We start from the raw sequence: 23451 nt of genomic DNA on the forward strand, positions 1-23451 counted from the left end.
CGCTCGTTGCCAATCAGCCATGTTGCATTCGACATGGGTACGAGCACTCGCACAAGAAAAAAAAACTAGGCCATCTCCCGCTAAAAAAACCATGTGTAGGCGCCAAGCAACGGGCCCTAACGCTCACACAGGTGGTTACGTGGACGCTAGCGCTCATTGTGGCTGGGCTCATCGCGGCAAATGTGGTATAAACGCCGCGGGCAAGAGTTCTTAGAGAGATAGGAGCGTGCGAGTGCAAGCGGACGGTAGGAGAGAGGTGGGAAAGGTAAGGCGCAGCTGTTGGAGGAAGGATAGGGAAGAGTTGTGCATGCGTGAAGTGTCTGCGCGCCCCACTGGCGCCGTGGGACATAGGCCCCAGCAAAAGACGCTTCGCATCTAAAAGTTGAGGGGATCACAACTTCACTCACCATCGCATAGCTCGTGACAGCGTCCGTTGCGCATACCCGGCACGTACTTATCGAAGCAGAAGAACTGGCTTGCCAACTGTGATGACGCATGTAAAGAAAGACCAAGTGCAAAATCAGATAAGATTTGCTTTTACAGATAAACACTGTGAACAAGGCGTTTTCTGGTTCGAAATTACTGAAGATGAAATACTCGAAACAAATCTTGAACGTACAGGGAGCTAATAACTGCAAAAAAACACATGTCAAGCATATATAAACCTTTAAACGGGAGCATAGACACCAGAGGTCTGTCTGGCTGGGTGAAAATTCATACGAGTATAACAAACTCTTCAGCCCCGTTTAGTCAAAGTGTATCATGTCAAAATAAAAAAATTGACAGATCCCACGTACAGTTGGAATCGATGATGTGCGAAGCATGAATTCGAAATGTTGATATGTCACTTTAAAATCAGCACAACGTTACGAGGTGAAGGTGAAATGGAATGCACGACTTCTATGTCTTGATTAGTATGTTTGGATGTGTCATTTACCTTCGCCATCTATTCACGTCACGTGGACCAAATTTATTATATGTGGAGCTAGCGAAACGGCCGCGAGAACGCTATGAGCGTGGTATGTTGTCATGTTCTTACATGACGCGCGTGTCCGCATTATCATGTTTGCACCAGTCATATATTTCAGCATTTATTGACATCACGTAAAACCAAATTTGGTATATGTGGAGCTAGCAAAACGGCCGTGAGCCCATCATAAAGAGCCGTTATAATCCAATGAAGCGTTGACGTGTGCGCACGCTGGGCACAGCGACGCTACTTAGCAAAACGCGAGCCTTCTATAGTCTGACGCCAGGCGCGATTAGCGTTCGTCGCCGCGCCCCGGCGGCAACCGGCGCGAAATGCGCCATGCTACAATTCGCGCTGATACGTTACCCACACAACACTGCGTCTCCCGCATTTCTTGACGGAGGGATGCCGGACGCGCTAAAACTCGCATGCGTCAAAGCAATAGTTCGGCAGCAGTGCACAAGAAAGGCGTACCTCTGACGCTCAATCTACTGCTTTTGCAGATTTCCCTGCCAAGTCGGCCTACCGAGCCTCGTGGAAATACTGCCGTTTCTTCAACGAACAAGCAAGACACGCTGGCCCCCGGACATCGCTTCGGCGTTTCTGCGCAGCCATTTCGGCGCATGAGCCTATCAAGTCAGCTGACACGGAGGGAGTGACGGCGAACAGTAGAAAAGACGGCGGAATCCTGCGGCTCGCTTAGTTCGGCAGCAGTGCACAAGAAAGGCGTACCTCTGACGCTCAATCTACTGCTTTTGCAGATTTCCCTGCCAAGTCGGCCTACCGAGCCTCGTGGAAATACTGCCGTTTCTTCAACGAACAAGCAAGACACGCTGGCCCCCGGACATCGCTTCGGCGTTTCTGCGCAGCCATTTCGGCGCATGAGCCTATCAAGTCAGCTGACACGGAGGGAGTGACGGCGAACAGTAGAAAAGACGGCGGAATCCTGCGGCTCGCTTAGTTCGGCAGCAGTGCACAAGAAAGGCGTACCTCTGACGCTCAATCTACTGCTTTTGCAGGTGAGGCTAGTCCCATTTGTTTCTCTGGCATAGGAGTGCACTGCTGCCGAACATAGCGTCTTTGCTGTTGTTGTGCATGACATTTTGGAAATGGGAAGTAAGGGCTCTGGAAAAGATACTTCAGATTCTAAAGAGTTACGTGACCTGTTCAGGGCGTTTGAGAACTTCAAACGGGATTTCCGGGTAGAAATGAAGGAACTGAAAGAGGGAGTGTCTTTTTGTTCTGATGTATGCAATGATGTTAAAGACGTCGCAGAAGATATCAGGACATTAAGGCAGGAAATGAAGGAACTGCTTAGTGAAAACAGGAAACTAAAGACAGAGAATGAGCGCCTGTCGAAGAAGTGTGATGAGCTAGAGCAGTATCAGCGTTCAAATAACCTGGAGATTAAAGGCATACCACCTGGTAGTGATGCTCTCAGTATTCTTCAAAAGATTGGGGATAGCGTGGGTGAGACCGTTGACACGTCAGATATTGACATTTGTCACTGGGTTCGCACGCCAAAACCTACAATTCAGAACATTCTTGCTCGGTTCGTCAGGCGTGGAAAGAGGAATGATTTTCTGGCTAAATGTAGAAAGAGGAGATTAGACACTTCAATGCTTGGTCTTAGACCAGGGGCTGCTATTTTTGTAAATGAGCACCTAACTCAAGCTAACAAGGCGCTGCTTTCAGCCGCCATCCAAAGGAAAAAGGAAAAACAATGGAAGTTTGTCTGGACTTCTGGTGGTAGAGTGCTTGCCCGTAAGGATGAATCTTCTGCTGTGGTTAATGTGACCTGTCAAGATGACATAGAAAAAATGTGCTGAGTTTGCTGAGTGTATCTTGCGTGTACCAATGTTGTTTTTCGTTGTTCACTATGAGTGTTTTCAGTGAAACTCATAAGTATTACAATGTTCTTGATTTAAAATCGTGTTATCCACAAAATAAAAATTTCCTTTCTGCTTTACATGTGAATGCCAGGAGTATTAGAAGTAAAATAGACGACATAAGCATTTTTCTAGACACCGCGGCAATAAACTTTGATATGCTCATGTTCACTGAAACGTGGTTAACCGATGATAATAATGTCCCAAGTTTTCCTGGATATCGATCTGAGCATCTCTGCCGCGCGGACAGAAAAGGAGGCGGAGTCGCAATTTATGTAAAAGAAAAATATACCCATGAAAAACTAGAACTGTCGGTAATCACAACAGATTTTGAATGTTTGGCTATAAAGGTTGATAAACTTGTAGCGATTGTCATTTATAGGCCGCCTCAAGGGCACAAAACACGTTTTTTAGAGTTTATAGACACACTCCTATCTTCCCCATTACTTCACAACACTTCTTATGTTATCATGGGGGACATTAATATCAATCTTGCTGCAAACGATACGCCCGCCGTACATTTTGAGACACTGCTTTCTGCGTTTGGTTGTGCAAATCATGTATGTTCCCCTACCAGAGTGACCAGGGACAGTGCAACATTACTCGATATATGCGTTACAAATTCGAACCCAGCGGAGATCATAAGCGGTATCGTGTCAAGTGATCTTAGCGATCATTTGCCAGTTTTTTGTTACATACCCTTGTTATTGAAACACCAAAAGCAACAGAAGGAAACCTTCGTCCGACGCAACATAAATAGTGAAAGTAAGAACTTATTCTTTCAGCTCGTCAAAGCAGTAGATTGGAATGATATATATAAGATAAAAGATGCTGATGAGGCCTATAATGGTTTTTTGAATGCATTACGTCACTGTTACAACACGGCATTTCCTAGGAAAGAAGTCTCTTTTCAAAAGAGAAAAACTTGCCGGAAACCTTGGATAGACTGCTCGCTTTATAAACGTATTCAAATAAAAAATGGCCTTTTTAAAAATTTTTTAAGCCTACGAGAACCCGAAGCATTTGCCGAGTACAAAAAATACCGCAACGCACTTACATCAGACTTAAAAAAGGCTAAACGAGAATATTATCAGAAAAAATTTCAGAACATATGTGATAACCCAAGAAGGGTCTGGGAAACAGTGGATGCCCTTACTGGGAGAAAGAAAGCAAGACATGACATCACAGAAATGCAAGAGGAAAACGTGGTGCTGCGTGGAGAGAACCTAGCCAATGCTATAAATCGTCATTTCGTCAATGCGGGCGCGTATAGTGGTTTTTCTGAAAGAGAAGATGACTCGTGTTTCGAAGAAACAACAGCTATGCAGAATTCAATCTTTATGCTTCCTACTGACAGTGCTGAGATAGCTAACCTAATAAAAAAACTTAAGAGCAATGTGACGCCAGGTATAGACGAAATCACCGCAGCTGAACTAAAGTTGATATGTCCGCTAATATCCGAGGCGCTTGCTTACATAGTAAATCTTGTACTGAAAACAGGCGTGTTTCCGGCACAGTTAAAAGTTGCAAGGGTAACCCCAATTTACAAAGGAGGTGGCATTAATAATATGTCAAATTATAGACCCGTTTCAGTACTCTCGACATTATCAAAGGTTTTTGAAGGCGTTATTCACGACAGGTTGTTATCCTTTTTCAATAAGTATGGCATCATCACAACATGTCAGTATGGTTTTCAGAAAAACAAGTCTACTGAACAAGCGTTAACGATTATTAAAGATCAAATAATTACAAATATGGAAAATAAGAAATTTACGCTTGGTTTATTTTTGGACTTAAAAAAAGCCTTCGATTCAATACATTATGATATATTGTTACGGAAACTATCACGGTACGGCATACGTGGGGTCACCCTTAAGCTATTACAAAACTATTTGCATAACCGGTACCAACTAGTACAAATGAAGACAGCCACATCAAGTCGGCTTCAGTTGACCCAAGGAGTTCCGCAGGGTTCTATACTGGGTCCTTTGCTCTTTTTGCTTTATGTTAATGATATTGTATGTATACCCGCCTCACCACAGCTTATTATGTATGCAGACGACACAAATGTATTTTTCACATCAGATCACTTAGAAATACTAGAAAAAAATGTAAATGAATATATGACGTCACTCTCAAACTGGCTTAAACAAAACAAGCTACAGTTAAATGCCAAGAAGACGACATATATTATATTTCGCCCAATAAATAAACATGTTAAATATGACATAAAGATAAGCTTTGACGGGAACATCATAAAACGAGAAAAACATCAAAAATTTCTGGGGGTATGGTTCAGTGAAGACTTAACGTGGAATGTCCACGTTAATCATTTAGTTAGGCAACTTGCGGGAACGGTAGGATGCCTGTACAGAATTGGTTCCCTCATTCCTCAGTGGCTGAAGAAAAATTTGTACAATGCCCTATTCTATTCGAGACTTTGTTACGGCGTACTAGTATGGGGTACCACAACAGCGAAAAATTATAACAAACTTATAATGCTACAAAAGAAAATACTTCGCTGTTATGAAAATTACCAGGGTAGAATAGACCGTTTGCGCACTTCAGTGCTCTTTGATAAACATGAAATCTTAAAGGCAAACCAAATATATTATTTTAAACTGCTTCAAGAGGTACACAAAAATAAGTGGTATAAACAAAAAGAAAATGACCAACGTTATCCTGCAAGAAGAAACTTACAGCGTTTACCGAGAACCAGGACAAATTACGGAAAGCAAACACTGCATTACCAATCAACGCGAATAGTAAATGAATTCCAAAATGGCTTGCAGTTTGACGTCAGCCTAGGGACATTTAAAAAACAAGTTAAAGAAATTTTGATCAAAAAAGAAATAACTTATCATCACTAATCTATATTGTGTAAAAAGAGTAGGTAGAATGTTAATGTTAAGAAAGTAAGTAGTTCATTATGGTATACGATGCATCCATTTTATGTTCCTGCATCTGTATTATGCTAAGTGTATTATATGTTGCTTGTTTTTTTTATTCCTGTATTTCTTTTGTTAGCGCTCATGTGGTACATGACATGTTAGTTTTTGTTGCTTGTTTGTATCTGCAAAAAAAAAAAAAAAAAAAAAAAGTGCATCTGTGACGAACTACAGGTGCAGAGGCCTTTGTCAGGCGTATGAAACGCCTTTTGCTTCTGTATCCTTTTTCTTGCCTTTCAAGAAATAAAATAAATTACTACTACTACTACTACTACAATACAGTTTGGCACGCACCTGCGAGGCATCATAGAGCTTCCTAAAATTACCTAGAGGGGCTCTGGCGCTGCGATTGTTCAGGGACCATAATGACAGGTAGTACAACCACTTGCCTAGCCTTCGTATCTGCGGACGGCGAATCGTACTTGTGGCTTCGTTTCTTGCTGAATTTCGATTTTGTTTTGAAAGAAAGATTCAACCTTTTTAAATTTCGTGACCCGATTTGGAAAGGCAAGTCTGAAAGAATAAGATTGTGAAGCGCAAGCGCTCATTATATTGCCGCGAAACGTATTGCGGATAGTGTTGTGCATGCCGATACCACCGGCACGTGGCTTATTGTGGTCCAAGACGCACAACGATTAATCTGCGAAAATTGTGCCCCGCACGTCGACCATTCGTTGATTACGAGATAGCCCCAGATTCTACGACGACTGTTATACCTGCTTTTGGGGTGCGTATCTTGGATAGTGAACGCACCTTGGAATCCAGTGGGTCATTCGGTTCCCTGACGGCCATCGAACACGCTGTTCACCACTCGCTAAGCCTATGTTTATAATAACCTTTAGTGGGTACAAGTCCGCCAAATAAACGGATTCCTTTTCTATTTTTACGAGCCTCCCGGTCTCCTATCTTCGGGCTACCCTCACTCTTACGTGAAATCTGGTGGAGGTGCTGGGTATGCACAAGAACCACCTTAAAACAGCCACTGCAGAGAACGAGGACGCTGAAGACACGGATACTCGAAGCAGCCGCCGCCTCCGAAACCTGCCACCTGAGCTGGTACTGCTACCGGACCCCACGCGACCATGAAAGGACCCTTTCACAGCCACCATGATTAACCCGCAATCGCCCACCCCTGTCATTCTGCAGCAGCCACGGGTGCCTCCAACTTTCCATGGTTATGCCGCTGAATACCCAGAAGACTGGCTCGACCAATTCGAGAGCGTGGCTATCGTAAACAGGTGGGATGAATAAATGAAGCGGCAGTACGTTTACTTTTCCCTGGACGGCCCCGCCAAAACGTGGTATGAAAACCATGAGACCACAATGACCACCTGGGAATTTCTGAAAAATGAGGTGCTCAGGACCTTCACCAGCATCATGCGAAAAGAAAGGGCCCAGCTGCTGCTAGAATCGAGGACGCAACAGCCGAATGAGACCCTAAACGTGTACGTCGAAAAAATGAAACGTCTTTTTCGGTGAGCGGACCAAGACATGACCGAAGACAAAAAGGTCGGATACCTAATGCGAGGGGTGACGGAGTCGCTTTTCGACGGCCTCATAAGAAACCTCCCTAAAACAGTCGCCCGTTTAAGCTCAGCTCGCTCTACTCGGAACCGATTCCAGGTGGGCTAACCACCAACGATCTGCGGGAAGCTGTTCGAGAAGTGGTTAAAGAAGAACTACGTTGATTGCTACCTTCTGCCCCCCAGCCCCCCCAAGCAGCATCTTTCTTGGGCAGAGTGCGTGATGAAGTCCAGCAGGCGCTTGGCTCTTCATCAGCGACGGCTGGAACAGAGGCCGAAGCAATGACTTATGCCGCTGCAGTGAACACTAGGCCACCCCGACGAAACGAGCCCAGTCCTCGGCGGTACCCTGCAGCCCCAAGTTGCCATCCTACCTTCCCCGCCCAACCTACATGCGAGAGACACCCAAGCCCAAGAAAATACGACACCTAGAGAACTCCCGACGACCGTTCCCTATGCTTTCACAGCGGTGAGGCCGGCCGCATTCTTCGACACTGCCCCTACAGGCGGATGAGACTTCAAGGCTTCTCATTGGGACTTCAAGGCCTCTCACTGGACGGCGACCTCCGGCAATCTAAGAGTATTTGCGCCATACAGAGTACTTGTCCAGCCGTTCTCTACCACCGCCATCTCCACGCTTCGCGTCACCGAACCGCAGCGACAACGAACGAAGAAGGTCCCCAAGCCCCCGTAGTGGGAACTAAAACCAGCAACCTTTGGAGGTGAGGTTGCTTCAAGAGGAAAAGCTGAAGACCCTCCACCGACAACCATATAAGACTACAGCACATCATCTACGACGATGACAAGGCACAACAACCCAAGCTACGAGACGAAGCAAAACGAAGCAACAAGACGAAGCCGTGACCCGAACCCAAAACCAATGCGCAACTCCAGCCAACGTTTCACCGATTTTGAAGTATCTATCGACGGCTGCCTTGATTGACACGGGAGCTGACTATTCGGTCATCAGCGGGCCGTTGACAGCACAACTGAAGACGGTTAAGACGGCTTCAGACGGCCGCAGATCCGCACAGTGGGAGGCCACCTCCTCACCCTATTAGGATGATGTACTGCAAGGATGACATTCGATGGTCACACATACCCTGCGACTTTCTTGGTGCTCCCACAGTGCTCCCGTGACGTCATTCTCGGCATGGACTTCTTGACTCAACATCACGCGGTTATCGGCCTGGTGTCCAGATCCATCAAACTTTCCTCGAATAAAGCCACAAATTCATACCCGGCACCACATAATCGCGCAGCCCACCGTGTGCTCAATAATGACATGAGCGTCCCACCCCGATCAATCACCCTAATCACCGTAATCACTGGTACTGCCAAAAATGCCCATGGCGTCGTCGAAGGTAACATACAGCTTTTGCTTGGCCGTGATATCGCAATCGCAAGAGGCATTGCGGACTTCCGGAATGCACGAGTCCAGTGCTGCTACCAAATTTCATCTAAGAACACCGTCACCTGGCCAAAGGCACGACCATTGCCTTTCTCGATGAAATTTCTGAAGTCAGCGACACCCTCGCCCTTTCTAATCCAGTGACCATCACCCCACAGGCCCACAACTTACAGCTGTCTTTCGACATTAACCCTTCCTTGCCTCACTGCAAGCAGCAACTGCTCCATAACCTTCTTCGACGTTATGACGACTGTTTCACCACTTTTTCACGGGTCCCACCAACTTCTCTCGCAAAGCATTGAATCATAACACAAGACATCTACCCTCTCCACCAAAGTCCTTGTCGTGTGTCGGCATGTGAACGCCAGGCCATCCGAGGGCAAGTTGAGGAGATGTTACACGACGATGCAATTAAGCCAATGAGAAGCCCAAGGGCAGCACCGGTCATCCTTGTCAAAAAATAAAGACGGAAGTCTTCGGTTTTGCGTCGATTACCGACTGTTGAATAGTGTAACCAAGATGGACGTGTACTTTTTACCAAGAATCGACGATACCTTAGATCGTCTTAGTGATGCAAAGTACTTCTTGTCTATTGATCTGAAGACAGGGTATTGGCAAAATTTCAGATTGATGAAAGATACCGAGAAAAGACCGCCTTCATCACGCCGGATGGATTGCATGAGTTCAAAGTGATGCCATTTGGACTTAGTTCTGCTTTAGCAACCTTCCAGCGTCTAATGGACACAGTGCTGGCAGGCCTCAAGTGGAAAATATGTCTCGTATACCTAGAATATGTGGTAGTCTTCGCCTCTAACTTTAGCGACCACCTGAAAAGGCTCCGGACGGTACTGGACGCAATTAAGTCATCAGGGCTGACACTGAAGCAAAAAAATGCCATTTTGCCTATGAAGAACTACAGTTCCTTGGCCATATTGTAAGAAAAGATGACGTACGACCAGATCCCGAAAAGACAGCCGCTATCGCACAGTTTCCTTAGCCGCAAGATAAGAGAACAGTGCGCTGATTCTTAGGACTGCGTGCCTATTACCGGCGGTTCGTCAAGAACTTCTCACACATTGCTGACCCTTTGACACAGCTCACCAGGTCGGACGCCCCTTACAAATGGAAAGCTGCGCAACGTGAGGCATTCAAAGAACTTCAACATCGTTTACAGTCGCCGCCGGTGCTGGGTCACTTTGATAAAAATGCTTAAACTGAGATACATACAGACGCCAGCAGCATTGGCTTAGGTGACATTCTCGTTCACAAGCACAAGGGCTGCGAGCACGTTATCGCGTATGCAACCTGCTCACTGCCGAAAGCGGAAGTGAACTATTCCACGTCTGAGAACGAGTGTCTTGTGATAGGATGGGCCGCCTCGAAATTCCGCCCATAGTTGTAAGGCAGGCCCTTCAAGGTTGTAACGGACCATCATGCGTTGTGCTGGTTGGCCAGTTTGAAAGACCCATCTGGCGGCTCTGCTCGATGGAGCCTACAGCTTCGGGAGTTTGACTTGAAGGTGGACTACACGTCTGGTCGTGAGCACTCCGACGCAGACTGCCTCGTAAGAGCCTCTGTCGGCGTACCCCAAGCCATGAAGACGACGATGGCTTTCTTGGGCCTATCAGCAGCAGCACCTTTTTATTAAAGCAGCGCTCAGACCCGATCCTACAACAGTTGATCAACTACATCGAAGGAAAGGCCTCCATACCGCCTGCACTGTTCAAGCGTGGGTTATCCTCCTTCTGTGTGCAAAACGGGTTGGTCGTTAAAAAAACTTCGCACCGAATAAGGCAGCTTACCTTCTTGTCGTCGTAAGCAGCCTCCGAGAAGAAATTTTACAAGCGTTACATGACAAACCCACTGCCAGCTATCTCGGTTTTACGCGCACACTGCACAGAATTCAAGAGCAGTACAACTGGCCCCGCCTCTCCTCAGATGTTGCGCGGTACGTCAAGAGTTGCCGTGAATGTCAGCGCCGGAAGAGACCTCCAACAAAACCAGCTGCATTGCTCAAGCCAATTGAAACCCCGTCGAGACCATTCCAACAGATTGGTATGGACCTGCTTGGACCTTTTTCGACGTCAACATCCGGTAACAAGTGGATCATAGGGGCCACTGATTGCCTCACCCGATACGCTGAAGCTAAGGCCCTCCGAACGGCACAGCCGTAGAAGTAGCCAATTTTTTTTTGTCGAATCCATTCTCCTCTGGCATGGCGCACCTGAGGTACTAATAACAGACAGGGGAACGGTGTTTATGGCTGATCTTACTCAGGCGTTCTTACATTACAGTCATACAGATCATCGAAGAACAACTGCGTACCATCCGCAGACAAACGGTCTCACGGAACGCTTGAGCATGACCATTGCCGATATGCTCGCTATGTACGTGGAGACAGAGCACAAGACCTGGGACTTAATTCTGCATTTCGTGGTCTTCGCCTACAACACCGCGGTGCAGGAGACCCCTAAAATGACACCACTTTATCTCGTCCACGGGAGGGATGCCGTTTATACCCTGGACGCCATGCTGTCTAATGTCACCGACGAAAACAACCTAGACGTGGCCGCCTACCTTCAGAGCGCAGAAGAAGCCTGGCAGCTTGCGCGTCTGCGTATAAAAGAGCAACAGCAAAACGACGCAAGACACTACAACCTGTGGAGACGCGATTTAACATACAGGCCAGGTGGCAGAGTCTGGGTTTGGATGCCCATTCGCCGCCACGGATTAAGCGAACAACTTATGCGCCGTTATTTCGGCCTGTACAAAGTCATCCGTCAAGTGGGTGAAGTAGACTATGAAGTGGTCCCTGATGGGGCATGCTCATCCCAACGACGCCGCGCACGACAAGAAGTGGTACACGTCGCCTGTTTAAAGCCCTATCATGCGTGCTAAAGGACGCTCCCTGTTCCGTGTACTCAGATTTGGGTGCACGTTAAAGAACCCCAGGTGGTCGAAATTTCCGGAGCCCTCCACTACGGCGTCTCTCATAATCATATGGTGGTTTTGGGACGTTAAACCCCACATATCAATCAATCAACGCTCCCTGTTTGCATCTCTTTTTTCGTTTATGTGCGCGTAATTCGCGCTTATTTGCCATTTACCTTCGCGTAGGCTGTCCTTTTGTTTTTGTTTCATTTTAAACAAAGCATCGGGTTGATGCTTACGTTGAGGATGGGAGCAATGCCGCGAAGCGTATTGCGGATAGTGTTGCGCATGCCGATACCGCCGGCACGCGGCCTTATCGTGGTCCAAGACGCACCGCGATTCATTTGCGAAGATCGTGGCCCGCACGTCGATCATTCGTTCATTACGAGATAACCCCAGATTCTACGACGACTGTTATAACTGCTTTTGGGGGGCGTATCTCGGATGGTGAACGCGCCTTGCAAGCTAGTGGGTTTTTCGGTTCCCCGACGGCCGTCGAACACGCTGTTCGCCACCCGCTAAGCCGATGTGTATATTTTCCTTTAGTGGGCGCGAGTCCGCCAAATAAACGGATTCCCTTTCTATTTCTACGAGCCTCCAGGTCTCCTATCTTTGGTATACCCTCACTCTTACGTGGTGTTATGCTAATATTTGTTTCGCAAGAAAACAGCTCCAATCCACACGAACACACACGGAGCCAAAAGCAAGTCAGAAGTACGAAAATTACACTAATCTGTGTAGTACACATCATTCCCATGGATGCTGAAGCAACGTGCGTTGCAGCTCCAGTAGACACTAGGGCTATAGTTCCTGTTTTCGTATATTATGAAGCTCTATGTATGGCAGGACTGGTGCCTGGCATGACAACGCCGGCGTGACGTGACGAAATGAACTCTGGCGAGCCCGCGCACCACATCACATTAAAATGTATTGACACCTTGACTGTGGCAAGTAAGTGGCCATGTTCTCACATGACACGCATCTTATTATTATCATATTTGCACAAGTCACATACCTCCGTCATCCATTGACGTTACATAATTTCAAATATGGCATACTAGAATCTAGCGAAACGGCCACGAGCGCATCATGATTGTGGCATGTAGTCAAGTTGTTACATGACAGGCATGCCATGATTTTCATCTTTGGGTGTGTAATTTACCTATGTCGTCCGTTCACGTTACGTAATACCAAGTTTGGTACATGTGAAGCTAGCGAAACGGCCGCGAGCGCATCTTGAGCGTAGCATGTAGTCATGTTGTTACATGACACGCATCTAATGTTTATTATGTTTGCACCAGTATCATCCTTTCGTCATACATTCGCACCGCGAAATACCAAATTAGGTATAAGTGAAGCTAGTGACAGAGAGACGTCGCTAGCCGTCTCTCTAGAGCGGCGATGGCGTAGTGGTTAGAGCATCCGCCTCGCATGCAAGAGGTCCGTGGTTCAAATCCCGGTACCGCGCAGTTCCCAACCGGATAAAAAAAAATCCGCGTGTTGATGGAACTGCATTAAGAGGCCTGGGGTGCGGCCTCACCGGCAAACACCGCCGAGAACGCACTCCCTCACCAGAGAAGGATTGGCCACCCTGGTGCAGTATCTGGCCACTACCTCCCACATGATTACGTCAAATAACTCACGGCCCTCAGTCCCCAGCAGCTGCGAAGCAACTGACCACGGTGGCGGTCAGATCTGCAACGCAGCAGAGGGTGCTAAGAATCTCTGGATCCGGACAGGCCGCCATTGGAACCTGAACTTGGCAACGTTTAACGCTAGAACCTTATCTAGTGAGGGAAGTCTAGCTGTACTATTCGAGGAGCTAGAGGGTGTTAAATGGGATATAATAGGGCTCAGTGAGGTTAGGAGGACAGATGAGGCCTATACGGTGCTACAGAATGGGCACGTCCTTTCCTACAGGGGCTTGGCAGACAGAAGAGAACTGGGAGTGGGGTTCCTCATTCACAGAAACATAGCTGGCAACATAGAGGAATACTATAGCATTAATGAAAGGGTGGTAGGTATCGTAATTAAACTGAATAAAAGATACAAGATGAAGGTAGTACAGGCTTACGCGCCTACATCCAGCCATGATGACGCTTCAGTTGAAAGCTTCTATGAAGACGTGGAATCGGCAATGAGTAAGGTAAAAACACAGTATTCTATAGTGATGGGCGACTTTAATGCAAAGGTAGGGAAGAAGCAGGCTGGAGACCAGGCAGTAGGAGATTATGGCATCGGTACTAGAAACGCCAGAGGAGAGCTACTAGTAGAATTCGCAGAACGCAATAATTTACGGATTTTGAATACCTTCTACCGAAAACGAGAAAACCGCAAGTGGACATGGAGGAGCCCTAATGGCGAAAATAAGAACGAAATAGACTTTATAATGAGTGCACACCCTGGAACCGTGCAGGATGTGGAAGTGATTGGCAAGGTACGATGCAGTGACCATAGAATGGTACGGTCTCGAATTCGCCTAGACTTGAAGAAGGAACGACAGAACTTGATACGCAAGAAGCCAATCAATCAGCTAGCACTGAGAGGGAAAGTACAGGAATTCAGAGTGTCACTGCAGAACAGGTACTCGGCTCTCGGTGAGGAAACCAACCTTAGCGTAGATACACTGAATGATAATCTGACGAGTATCATTATGGAGTGTGCAGTAGAAGTTGGAGGCAGGGTAGTTAGACAGGACACTGGCAAGCTTTCACAGGAAACGAAGAACCTAATTAAGAAGCGTCAAATCATGAAAGTGTCAAGTACAACAGACAAAATAGAACTGGCAGAGCTTTCGAAGTTGATTAATAGACGTAAAGTATGCGATGTAAGAAGGTATAACATGGAGAGAATTGAACACGCTCTGAAAAACGGAGGAAGTGTCAAAGCATTGAAGAGGAAACTTGGGATAGGCAAAAGACGGATGTATGCACTAAGGGACAAAGAAGGCAAAATAACTACCAATATGGATAGGATAGTTAAGATAGCGGAGGAGTTTTACAGGGATCTGTACAGTAGCCGAGACAACCACGACCTTAATACTATAAGAACTAGCAGTAACCCAGATTACATCCCACCAGTAATGATAGAAGAAGTCAGAAAAGCTTTGGAGAGCATGCAAAGGGGCGAAGCTGCTGGTGAGGATCAGGTAACATCAGATCTGCTGAAAGATGGAGGACAGATTGTGTTAGAAAAACTAGCCACCCTGTTTACGAGGTGTCTCCTGGCGGGAAGAGTACCAGAGTCTTGGAAGAACGCTAACATCATCTTAATACATAAGAAAGGAGATGACAAGGACTTGAAGAATTACAGGCCGATCAGCTTGCTCTCTGTAGTATACAAGCTATTTACAAAGGTAATTGCTAACAGAGTAAAGAAAACATTAGAATTCAATCAACCAAAGGAACAAGCAGGATTTCGAACATGCTACTCAACAATTGACCACATTCATACTATCAATCAGGTAATAGAGAAATGCTCAGAGTATAACCAACCACTATACATAGCCTTCATAGATTACGAGAAGGCGTTTGATTCAGTAGAAATATCAGCCGTCATGCAAACACTGCGGAATCAGGGCGTAGATGAAGTATATATAAACATTCTGGAAGAAATTTACAGGGGATCAACTGCTACCATAGTGCTTCATAGAGAAAGCAACAGAATACCAATCAAGAAGGGTGTAAGGCAGGGGGACACAATTTCCCCAATGCTGTTTACCGCGTGCTTAGAGGAGGTTTTCAGAAGCCTAGAATGGGAACAGTTAGGGATAAGAGTCAATGGAGAATAGCTTAGTAACCTGCGCTTCGCCGATGACATTGCATTGCTGAGTAACTCGGGGGACGAATTGCAACTCATGATTACGGAGTTAGACAAGGAGAGCAGAAAAGTGGGTCTTAAAATTAATCTGCAGAAAACTAAAGTAATGTACAACAACCTCGGCAAAGAGCCGCGCTTCGAGATAGGTAATAGTGCACTTGAAGTTGTGAAAGACTATGTCTACTTAGGGCAGGTAATAACCGCAGAGCCGAACCACGAGATTGAAGTAACTAGAAGAATAAGAATGGGGTGGAGCACATTCGGCAAGCACTCTCAAATTATGACAGGTAGATTGCCACTATCCCTCAAGAGGAAGATATATAACAGCTGTATCTTGCCGGTACTTAGCTACGAAGCAGAAACCTGGAGACTTACAAAGAGGGTTCAGCCTAAATTGAGGACGACGCAGCGAGCAATGGAAAGAAAAATGGTAGGTGTAACCTTAAGAGACAACAAGAGAGCAGAGTGGATTAGGGAACAAACGGGGGTTAAGGATATCATAGCTGAAATCAAGAAGAAGAAATGGACATGGACAGGGCATGTAGCGCGTAGACAGGATAACCGCTGGTCATTAAGGGTAACTGACTGGATTCCCAGAGAAGGGAAACGGGTTAGGGGGAGACAGAAGGTTAGGTGGGCAGATGAGATTAAGAAGTTTGCGGGTATAAATTGGAAGCAGCAAGCACAGGACCGGGTTAACTGGCGGAACATGGGAGAGGCCTTTGTCCTGCAGTGGACGTAGTCAGGCTGATGAGGATGATGATGATGATGATGATGAAGCTAGCGAAACGGCCACCGGCGCATCATGAGCGTGGCTGTCGTCAAGGTTTTACATGACACGCATCTCATGATTATCATGTTTGCACCAGTCACATACCTTTGTCATCCATTCACGTACCGTAATACCAAATTTGGTATATGTGACGCTAGCAAAACGCCCGTGAGCGCATCATGAGGTTGTCATGTAGTCATGTTGTTACATGACACTCATGTCATTATTTTCATGTTAGGGTCTGTTGCTTGTGTTCGCCATGCAGTCATATCATACCATGCCAACTTTACAACATGCCATGTGAATGAAACCACCATAAAAGCTACAGGACACTGAAATGTAAATCACGACATTCATGACACACATGTTATGATCTTCATGCTGTGACAAGTCTATTATGTTCTTCATACAGTCATGTTTGCCCTACCAAGTTTGGTATTGATACAGCTATCGAAACGGTCAGGAGAGCTAAAAGTTGTAGGTGGATAGATAGATAGATAGATAGCTAGATAGATAGATAGATAGATAGATAGATAGATAGATAGATAGATAGATAGATAGATAGATAGATAGATAGATAGATAGATAGATAGATAGATAGATAGATAGATAGATAGATAGATAGATAGATAGATAGATAGATAGATAGATAGATAGATAGATAGATAGATAGATAGATAGATAGATAGATAGATAGATAGATAGATAGATAGATAGATAGATAGATAGATAGATAGATAGATAGATAGATAGATAGATAGATAGATAGATAGATAGACTGAAAGTTGCCGAAGTTCGCTGAAAAATGCTTTGCATTTAAAACTACAAACTGACGCGACGTTTCGGGACAGAATTGGTCCCTTCTTCAAATGTAACTCTTCGACCGCCTCCAAAGCTTTAGTGATCTTTCATAGTGGTGGCCCAATCTCCACAGTCCTTCTGTTCTGCTAGAGCGTTTCGTGAAGCGTTGAAGCTACGCACATTGTTTTGGTATTGCCGTATCCTTTCCATAAAGCTTTTTGTCTCGCCGATGGGAGTCAAAACCAGGGAATCTTTCTTCTGGCAGCCGGTGTTTCGGTCGTGGCAAGGCTACCATATTGTTGAGGTGGGTTTGTGCGCCACGTGGATATGCTCCTTCCCTAACAATCTCGCTGGTGGCTTACTGATTTCCGGAAAGCTTGAAACCGTGACGCAATAGAAATGCTTTGGTAGAAGAGTCGCCTTTGGGTGACCTTCCTGCGACCTATACCGTCTGCTCTGCCAAAAGGAAGATTTGCCAAGCTCGTCTATGAGGTTCCATGCGCTGATTTTTACGCCACTTAAATCATCAGTGAGTAAAAAAAAGATTTCCGAAAACGATGCGATGACACCGAAATGCCGTGCGTAGCGTCAATGCTGCACGAAATGCTCTTGCAGAACATAGCAAAATGATGGATCATCTCATCAACATCGACAACGCCCGGGTTAATTCATGAATGGTAACCACAGTGAAAGGCAGTTCTTAGAGACCTGAAATATGTAAAGAACACCCGGAGACAGTAGCCGCTCAATTGGGGCCTTGCCGAGTGTATACATGCACAGTCTGCAGAACCAGTGTAGAATATATTGCAGCAACAATAACGGCAGGTAAAATGGCCATGAACTCCACCAATAAAAGTCACTAGCTTCTGAGCTGGCCGAACAGTCCCCCCTGAAGAAGGGACCAAATCGGTTTTCAATCTTAGGGCGAGTTTAGAGTTTTCACTTCCACATTAAACATTTAGAAGAAATGTGGCTGGCGATGGTATTTGATTTGTAGACACAAGCTGCAAAGGTAAAAGTCATTACCAAAAATTTTTGAAATCAAAGACAAGGATATTCTGTACAATCAAAAAACATAGATAAAAAACAGCTTCTGACGAAAACCAAGAGACAGTATAAGGACTGATAACTGGGCCAGTAGGGGACAGTACTTGAACATATTTAACACAGTACATGACAACGCGGAATAAATTGATTATTGATGTGTGGGGTTTAACTTCCCAAAACCACCATATGATTATGAGAGATGCCGCAGTGGAGGGCTCCAGAAATTTTGACTACCTGGGGCTTATTAACACGCACCCAAACCTGAGCGCAAGGACTTACAGCAAGTCGCCTCTATCGAAAATGCAGCCACCGCCGCCAGCATTCAATCCCACGACCTGCGGGTAAGCAGCCTAGTACCTTAGCCACTAAACCACCGTGGCGGGGCTACGCGTACAAAAAGAAAGAAGGGACAAATCCTTCTTTTCTTGTGTCCACGTAGTGCTGCGCCATGTTAAAATATGTTCAAGAGAATGCATTTTAAGCACCTTCTTTAGCGAGATATAAAACTAACACCAGAAATAATACAAGAAAATGAAATACACATAAAGATAGACACTAAGGCGCAAATAGTCACACCAAAGAAGACGTATTTGTAGCTTTCGATGATTTTTTTCACATTCAGAAGTGAATTGTCATCATAACCCGAATTGTCTGAATGTTGTGTGCCCACCATTACAGAAAACGGCATTCCTCTTCTGAGCAGCTGTCGACATGGTCGTGTCTACAATTATATTTTTAAACAAGACATGTGGTGACATAGATCGTCTGCTTATTTGGCCACTTAACTACATCTCCCTACTATAGCTCATGTACGAAAGCGCGTAATAATCAAATATTTTCATTTGACGAGTTTTCTCGTCGACTTCATATAGCCGGAGTTATTGCCTCTTAAAGATGTGGCAATAAATCTAACAGTCCTATCTTACAAACAAGTTTATCTCAATCCCCAACGCCTCCTAAAAAAATATGCCTGGAACGTCACTCTTTTTTCCAGTAGGGAGCTCCTTGCCACGCGTTTCGACCAGGCGTCGTGCGAGAGCGCTCGCCTCCGTACCGGCTGGTCACGTGATAAGCTCAGCGCAGGCAATGGCGTTCCCCAGGGCATCCAGTCCACGGGCGGTCGCGGCGGAGAGCTGATGACGCCGCTTTTCAAAGCAGACAGCGCTGCATTGAAACGCGTTCAAACCTACCTGCAGCTTTGCAGAACAATTATAGAACAATTATCTAATAAAATAAACCAGTGACAAGAAGCCCCGTAAAGCAACTCGCAAGATGCGCTTACCCAGGCACATAAGCACAGCAGCGTTCTTTCTTTTGTGATTCTTTCTAGGGGAGGGGCGGGGAGGGGGATTTGTGCGATCGCGCGACAAGCCTTTTATAAGCCGCCCTAAATTGTGTGTCATCTCTCAGTGAACTACAAGAACCTTGGCTGCACCAGTCTCGGCCTCGACTTCTAATATTGATGGCATCGCCGACGTTTAGTCTACCTAAATTGCTGCACACCAAAATGGGCATGGTATATGACATGCGAATGCTTCCTAACTTAAATTTAACGTTGAGCTGCACTGGTGAGATCACTGCCGAAATTGAGTTTCTCTTCCCCCCCCCCTCGGCCTGCAAATTGCTTCGCTTAAAGCCTAAACGAGGCAGAATGCAGCATAATCAGCTTGCCGCGCAACCTGGTGTAAGTTATAGAATTTCACAAACGTACGGCATTATCTTATTGCGATGAAGATGAGCACACTGTAGGTCAATAAACAATATAAGTAGTGCACGGAAAATATGAGTGTCACATATATTTCACATAGAAAGAGACCTTACTGTTTGCTTGTAAACACGTGAATGTGTTTTAAGCATCTCCGCATTCGGACGTGCTAGTAAGTACACCTATTCAATTAGTGGCGCAAAATAACTGCAGGTGAAGGAGAAAGAAAGAAAGGCGCAATTGTAAACACATAGACACTGAGAATTTTATTGAGGCATAAGGTGAAGGAAACGCAGAAACAACAAAACCAAACAGGCGAAGCCAAACTATACACTTTAGGCACACTGCAAAAAAACTGTTCTTGGAACGGTTCTGTGCTAGCATTGTTCACATGTATCGCGTACGCTGTGAAGACACGGCCCATCCCAATACGGGACACTACATGCACTTTTTTACAGGAGGAAGGCACTGTGGCACGATGCCCCGAGTATTGTGGTGACTGTACGAGCTACAGTTTGAGGATTTTTCTTGAAAGGGGCTTTCTCTGAAGAAACTTCTCAGTAGTGTTCATGTCAGTTTTTTCTTGCGCATAGTTAGCAAAAATGGCTTGATGAACTTTCGTGTGATCACCTCCAGTAGAACTTTGCAATGGCTCGAATCGGTATTGCCGCAGCTCAACACAAACAGGCTCACGAGCTCTTGCACCGACCTTTCAACGCATACGTTTTTCAACGCATACGTTAAGAGGCTTCTTGACTGACCTTCGTTGCGAAGGTACGCCGTCCACAAATCTCCGCAGGCCTCCAAAGACTTTGACAAGATCTTGCGTCGGATAGTAAAGGCCGCTGTGGTCTAGGTGCTTCAGGAGGCCGTGATCTGGAGCACTGATTCATTATTGGATATGTGGGGTTTAGCGTCCCAAAACCACCATACGATTATGAGAGACGCCGTAGTGGATGGCTCCGGAAATTTAGACCACCTGGGGTTCTTTACGTGCGCCCAAATCTAAGCCCATGGTCCTACAACATTTCTGCGTCCCTCAGAAATGCAGCCGCCAAAGTCGGGATTTGATCCCGCGACCTGCGGGTCAGCAGCCGAGTACATTAGCCACTATACCACCCTGGCGGGGCACTGCTGTTTGGTGCCTGAAGCATTGCGATGCACTCAGCACAATGCACACGCTTTAAGCGCGAACTATGAAATCTGCGATCGTCGCTAGGCTGGCGACGTCGGGGTTCGAGGAATTCGGCTTGTCTGTCAGCAAGTGTTCTTTTAGCCGCATTGCTGCTGTGTCCAAAATACGGTTCGCTGTAGTAGGTGTGCTCGGACGGTGCGCCTGCTGAATTGGCAGAAGCTGCTTTTACGAGAACGTCACCGAGCTCTGCACGTTGCTGTTCTTAGAAGCGGCTATGATTCCCGTTTTCAGCATTTTTTGGAACCACGTATTGTGCTCCTGACGTCCAAGGCATCGTCACATCTTGCACTCCGCCTCAGGAATCGGAACATGGTTTCAATAGGGTAACTTGACATCTTCCGAGTCAGAACAAACTTGAAATTTTTCTCAGTGAACAGGTATTGTATGCAGGCAGCATTTGATTGCGTTGTGAAAATTAGGGCACCACAGGTTTCTTTGCTGAAGCAGTCTTCAGTTTTGCTTGCATGTTTTCTACCTATGCGATGAAAGCGTGTTCTAGCCAATCGAGTCTTGCGTCGTCTGCATCTGTGAATCAAGGGCAATCAGTGTTGTTCAGTGAACATTCTGCTGGCGATCGCTTACGTCTTTTAAAATGAACCATCTTTGCATTATCTCCAGGAATTGGATCGTAGAACCTGCCGATGCAAATTCAGCATCGGTAGTGTGCCCCACCTGCATGCTCGTTGAAGTATTTTAAGGCTGCAATTATCGCGTCTGACAGCAACTGCACGACTAGTTTAAGGCTCATCTTTTCAATATTTGAAGGGTAAAGGTGCTTTTTTCTGAAAAAACCTTGTTGGCTTTATTGCTGAGTTTTTTTTGCCTTATGTAGATCTTCTTTGAGTACACTGCTGATATTTCTTGTTCTACGTCTATGTCCTTTGCCAAAAAACTAGCATCTAACATTTTTTATTATATGGCTCTGATCAAAAGCATGGGTAGATGTTCTTTGTGACATCTGCGGGGTGCGGTGCTCATACGTGCAGTGGCACATCACACAGAACTTCCATAGCCCTTACCTTATGCTTGTGGTTGTCCATTACCACTCGGACTACATCACAGCCGATCTTCGATTCCGTTACCACGTGGACTGCATCAAAGCCGATCTTCGATGTTTTTTGTATCACATGGCAGGTGACTTCTTCCAATTGCTCTTCTGTACACCTCTTCGTGAAAAAATATCCTCCATGTATCTTGTATCGACCATGCAGGACCCAGAGCAAAACGCAGAGAACAGAGTTTGCGAGGCACTCATTCTGAGAGCTGTTAACAAGGTGTTGAAGCTCAGCGCCCAAGTCCACGTCGCCAATGAATGCGTCCCGTTGTTTATGGTTCTGTAAACTCAGGCGCATTCTCATTTCATTAATTACCAGCGAACAAAATTTCGACTGTGGTGATTAAAGGGCCCATAATTTGGTTTCAAGGCGGCAGCGAACTAGCTGAGTAAAGCCAATTTCTCGTGAAACCACGCCAACATACTTTTGCAGGGACCTATTGCATGGCAATCTTCTAGACTGTCTAAGCGCAAATAATCGTATGGCTTCGTCGACAAGTTTCTCAACATGATGATATGCATCACCGTAGTTTCTGACCACTGCGACTTTTTTCTTTTGTAATGTCTTACCTGATCAACACTCAGGAGTGCTTTGGCATTTCCCTTCTCGGCATCGGACGTGACTTACAGAAATACACTGGCGTGTGGGGCTTTCTTTGGCTTGAACAGTTCCTGTTTGAAGGCATCCATTGTTTTTGCTCAGTCTTTCATTTCTTCCTTTCAGTACCCGTTCTTTCTCACGCCATTGCTTGTGCTGAACGAAGTGCCTCGAGGGGTGACAGCTTAAACGATGTTTGATTTCTGAGTGAACGTTTTGCGTGCATCATGTCCATCAGTGTCAAACTAAACACATCTACGGTCTCTGCTGCGAGATCTATCTCGTCTTTCACTGCTGTCGTCGCTATCTGAAGATACAGCTGGCCTTTTAGATTAATTTCGCTGCTTCTGTGACAGCGAAGCGCTTGAAGAAGTACGCTTGCACTTTTTTGTAGTGCCTTGAGTCATGCTCGGTTGTGGAGCGGGTGCCGCCAGTCCACCGATCACCGCTGGTGCTCTTGTGAGCACATTTGTCATTGTCGCGTCGGCCAGTTGAGCTGGCCACGGGAACAGTTTACCGTGTACTGTTAGCAATGGCGTGCTCGTGGACTCACTGGCTGCTGTCGTACTCTTGATGCTTCGAGCGAGGCTCAGCGTCGGTCCACTGAACACAATAAGCACTGCACCGTGCTTGAGTGAGCGCCTGGTAAAGTCTTGCTTGAAGTCACTTGCATGAAAGTGCAGGCAGGCTGCATACTACGAAGTGCTCCTTGATTGCAGTGCTGGGAAAGGTGCCTTTTAATATTGCTTGCAGCCACTTATCACGCAAAGGGGTCACCGCTGGCACTT

At 46.0% G+C, this 23451-nt stretch overlaps 1 protein-coding gene across 1 annotated transcript in view; it reads right to left on the reverse strand.

The window, feature by feature from the left end:
- Positions 1 to 23451, reverse strand: part of LOC119185825 (lysozyme C-1-like) — a 405391-nt gene that overhangs the window by 217490 nt on the left and 164450 nt on the right. Inside the window, exon 3 of the mRNA XM_075886446.1 lies at positions 408 to 483. Within this exon, the coding sequence (XP_075742561.1) occupies positions 408 to 483 (76 nt within the window). The remainder of the gene's footprint in view (positions 1 to 407; positions 484 to 23451) is intronic.

This window comes from Rhipicephalus microplus, chromosome 2 (genome assembly GCF_043290135.1).
Source record: "Rhipicephalus microplus isolate Deutch F79 chromosome 2, USDA_Rmic, whole genome shotgun sequence".
In the NCBI taxonomy this organism is placed as follows: Eukaryota; Metazoa; Arthropoda; class Arachnida; order Ixodida; family Ixodidae; genus Rhipicephalus; species Rhipicephalus microplus.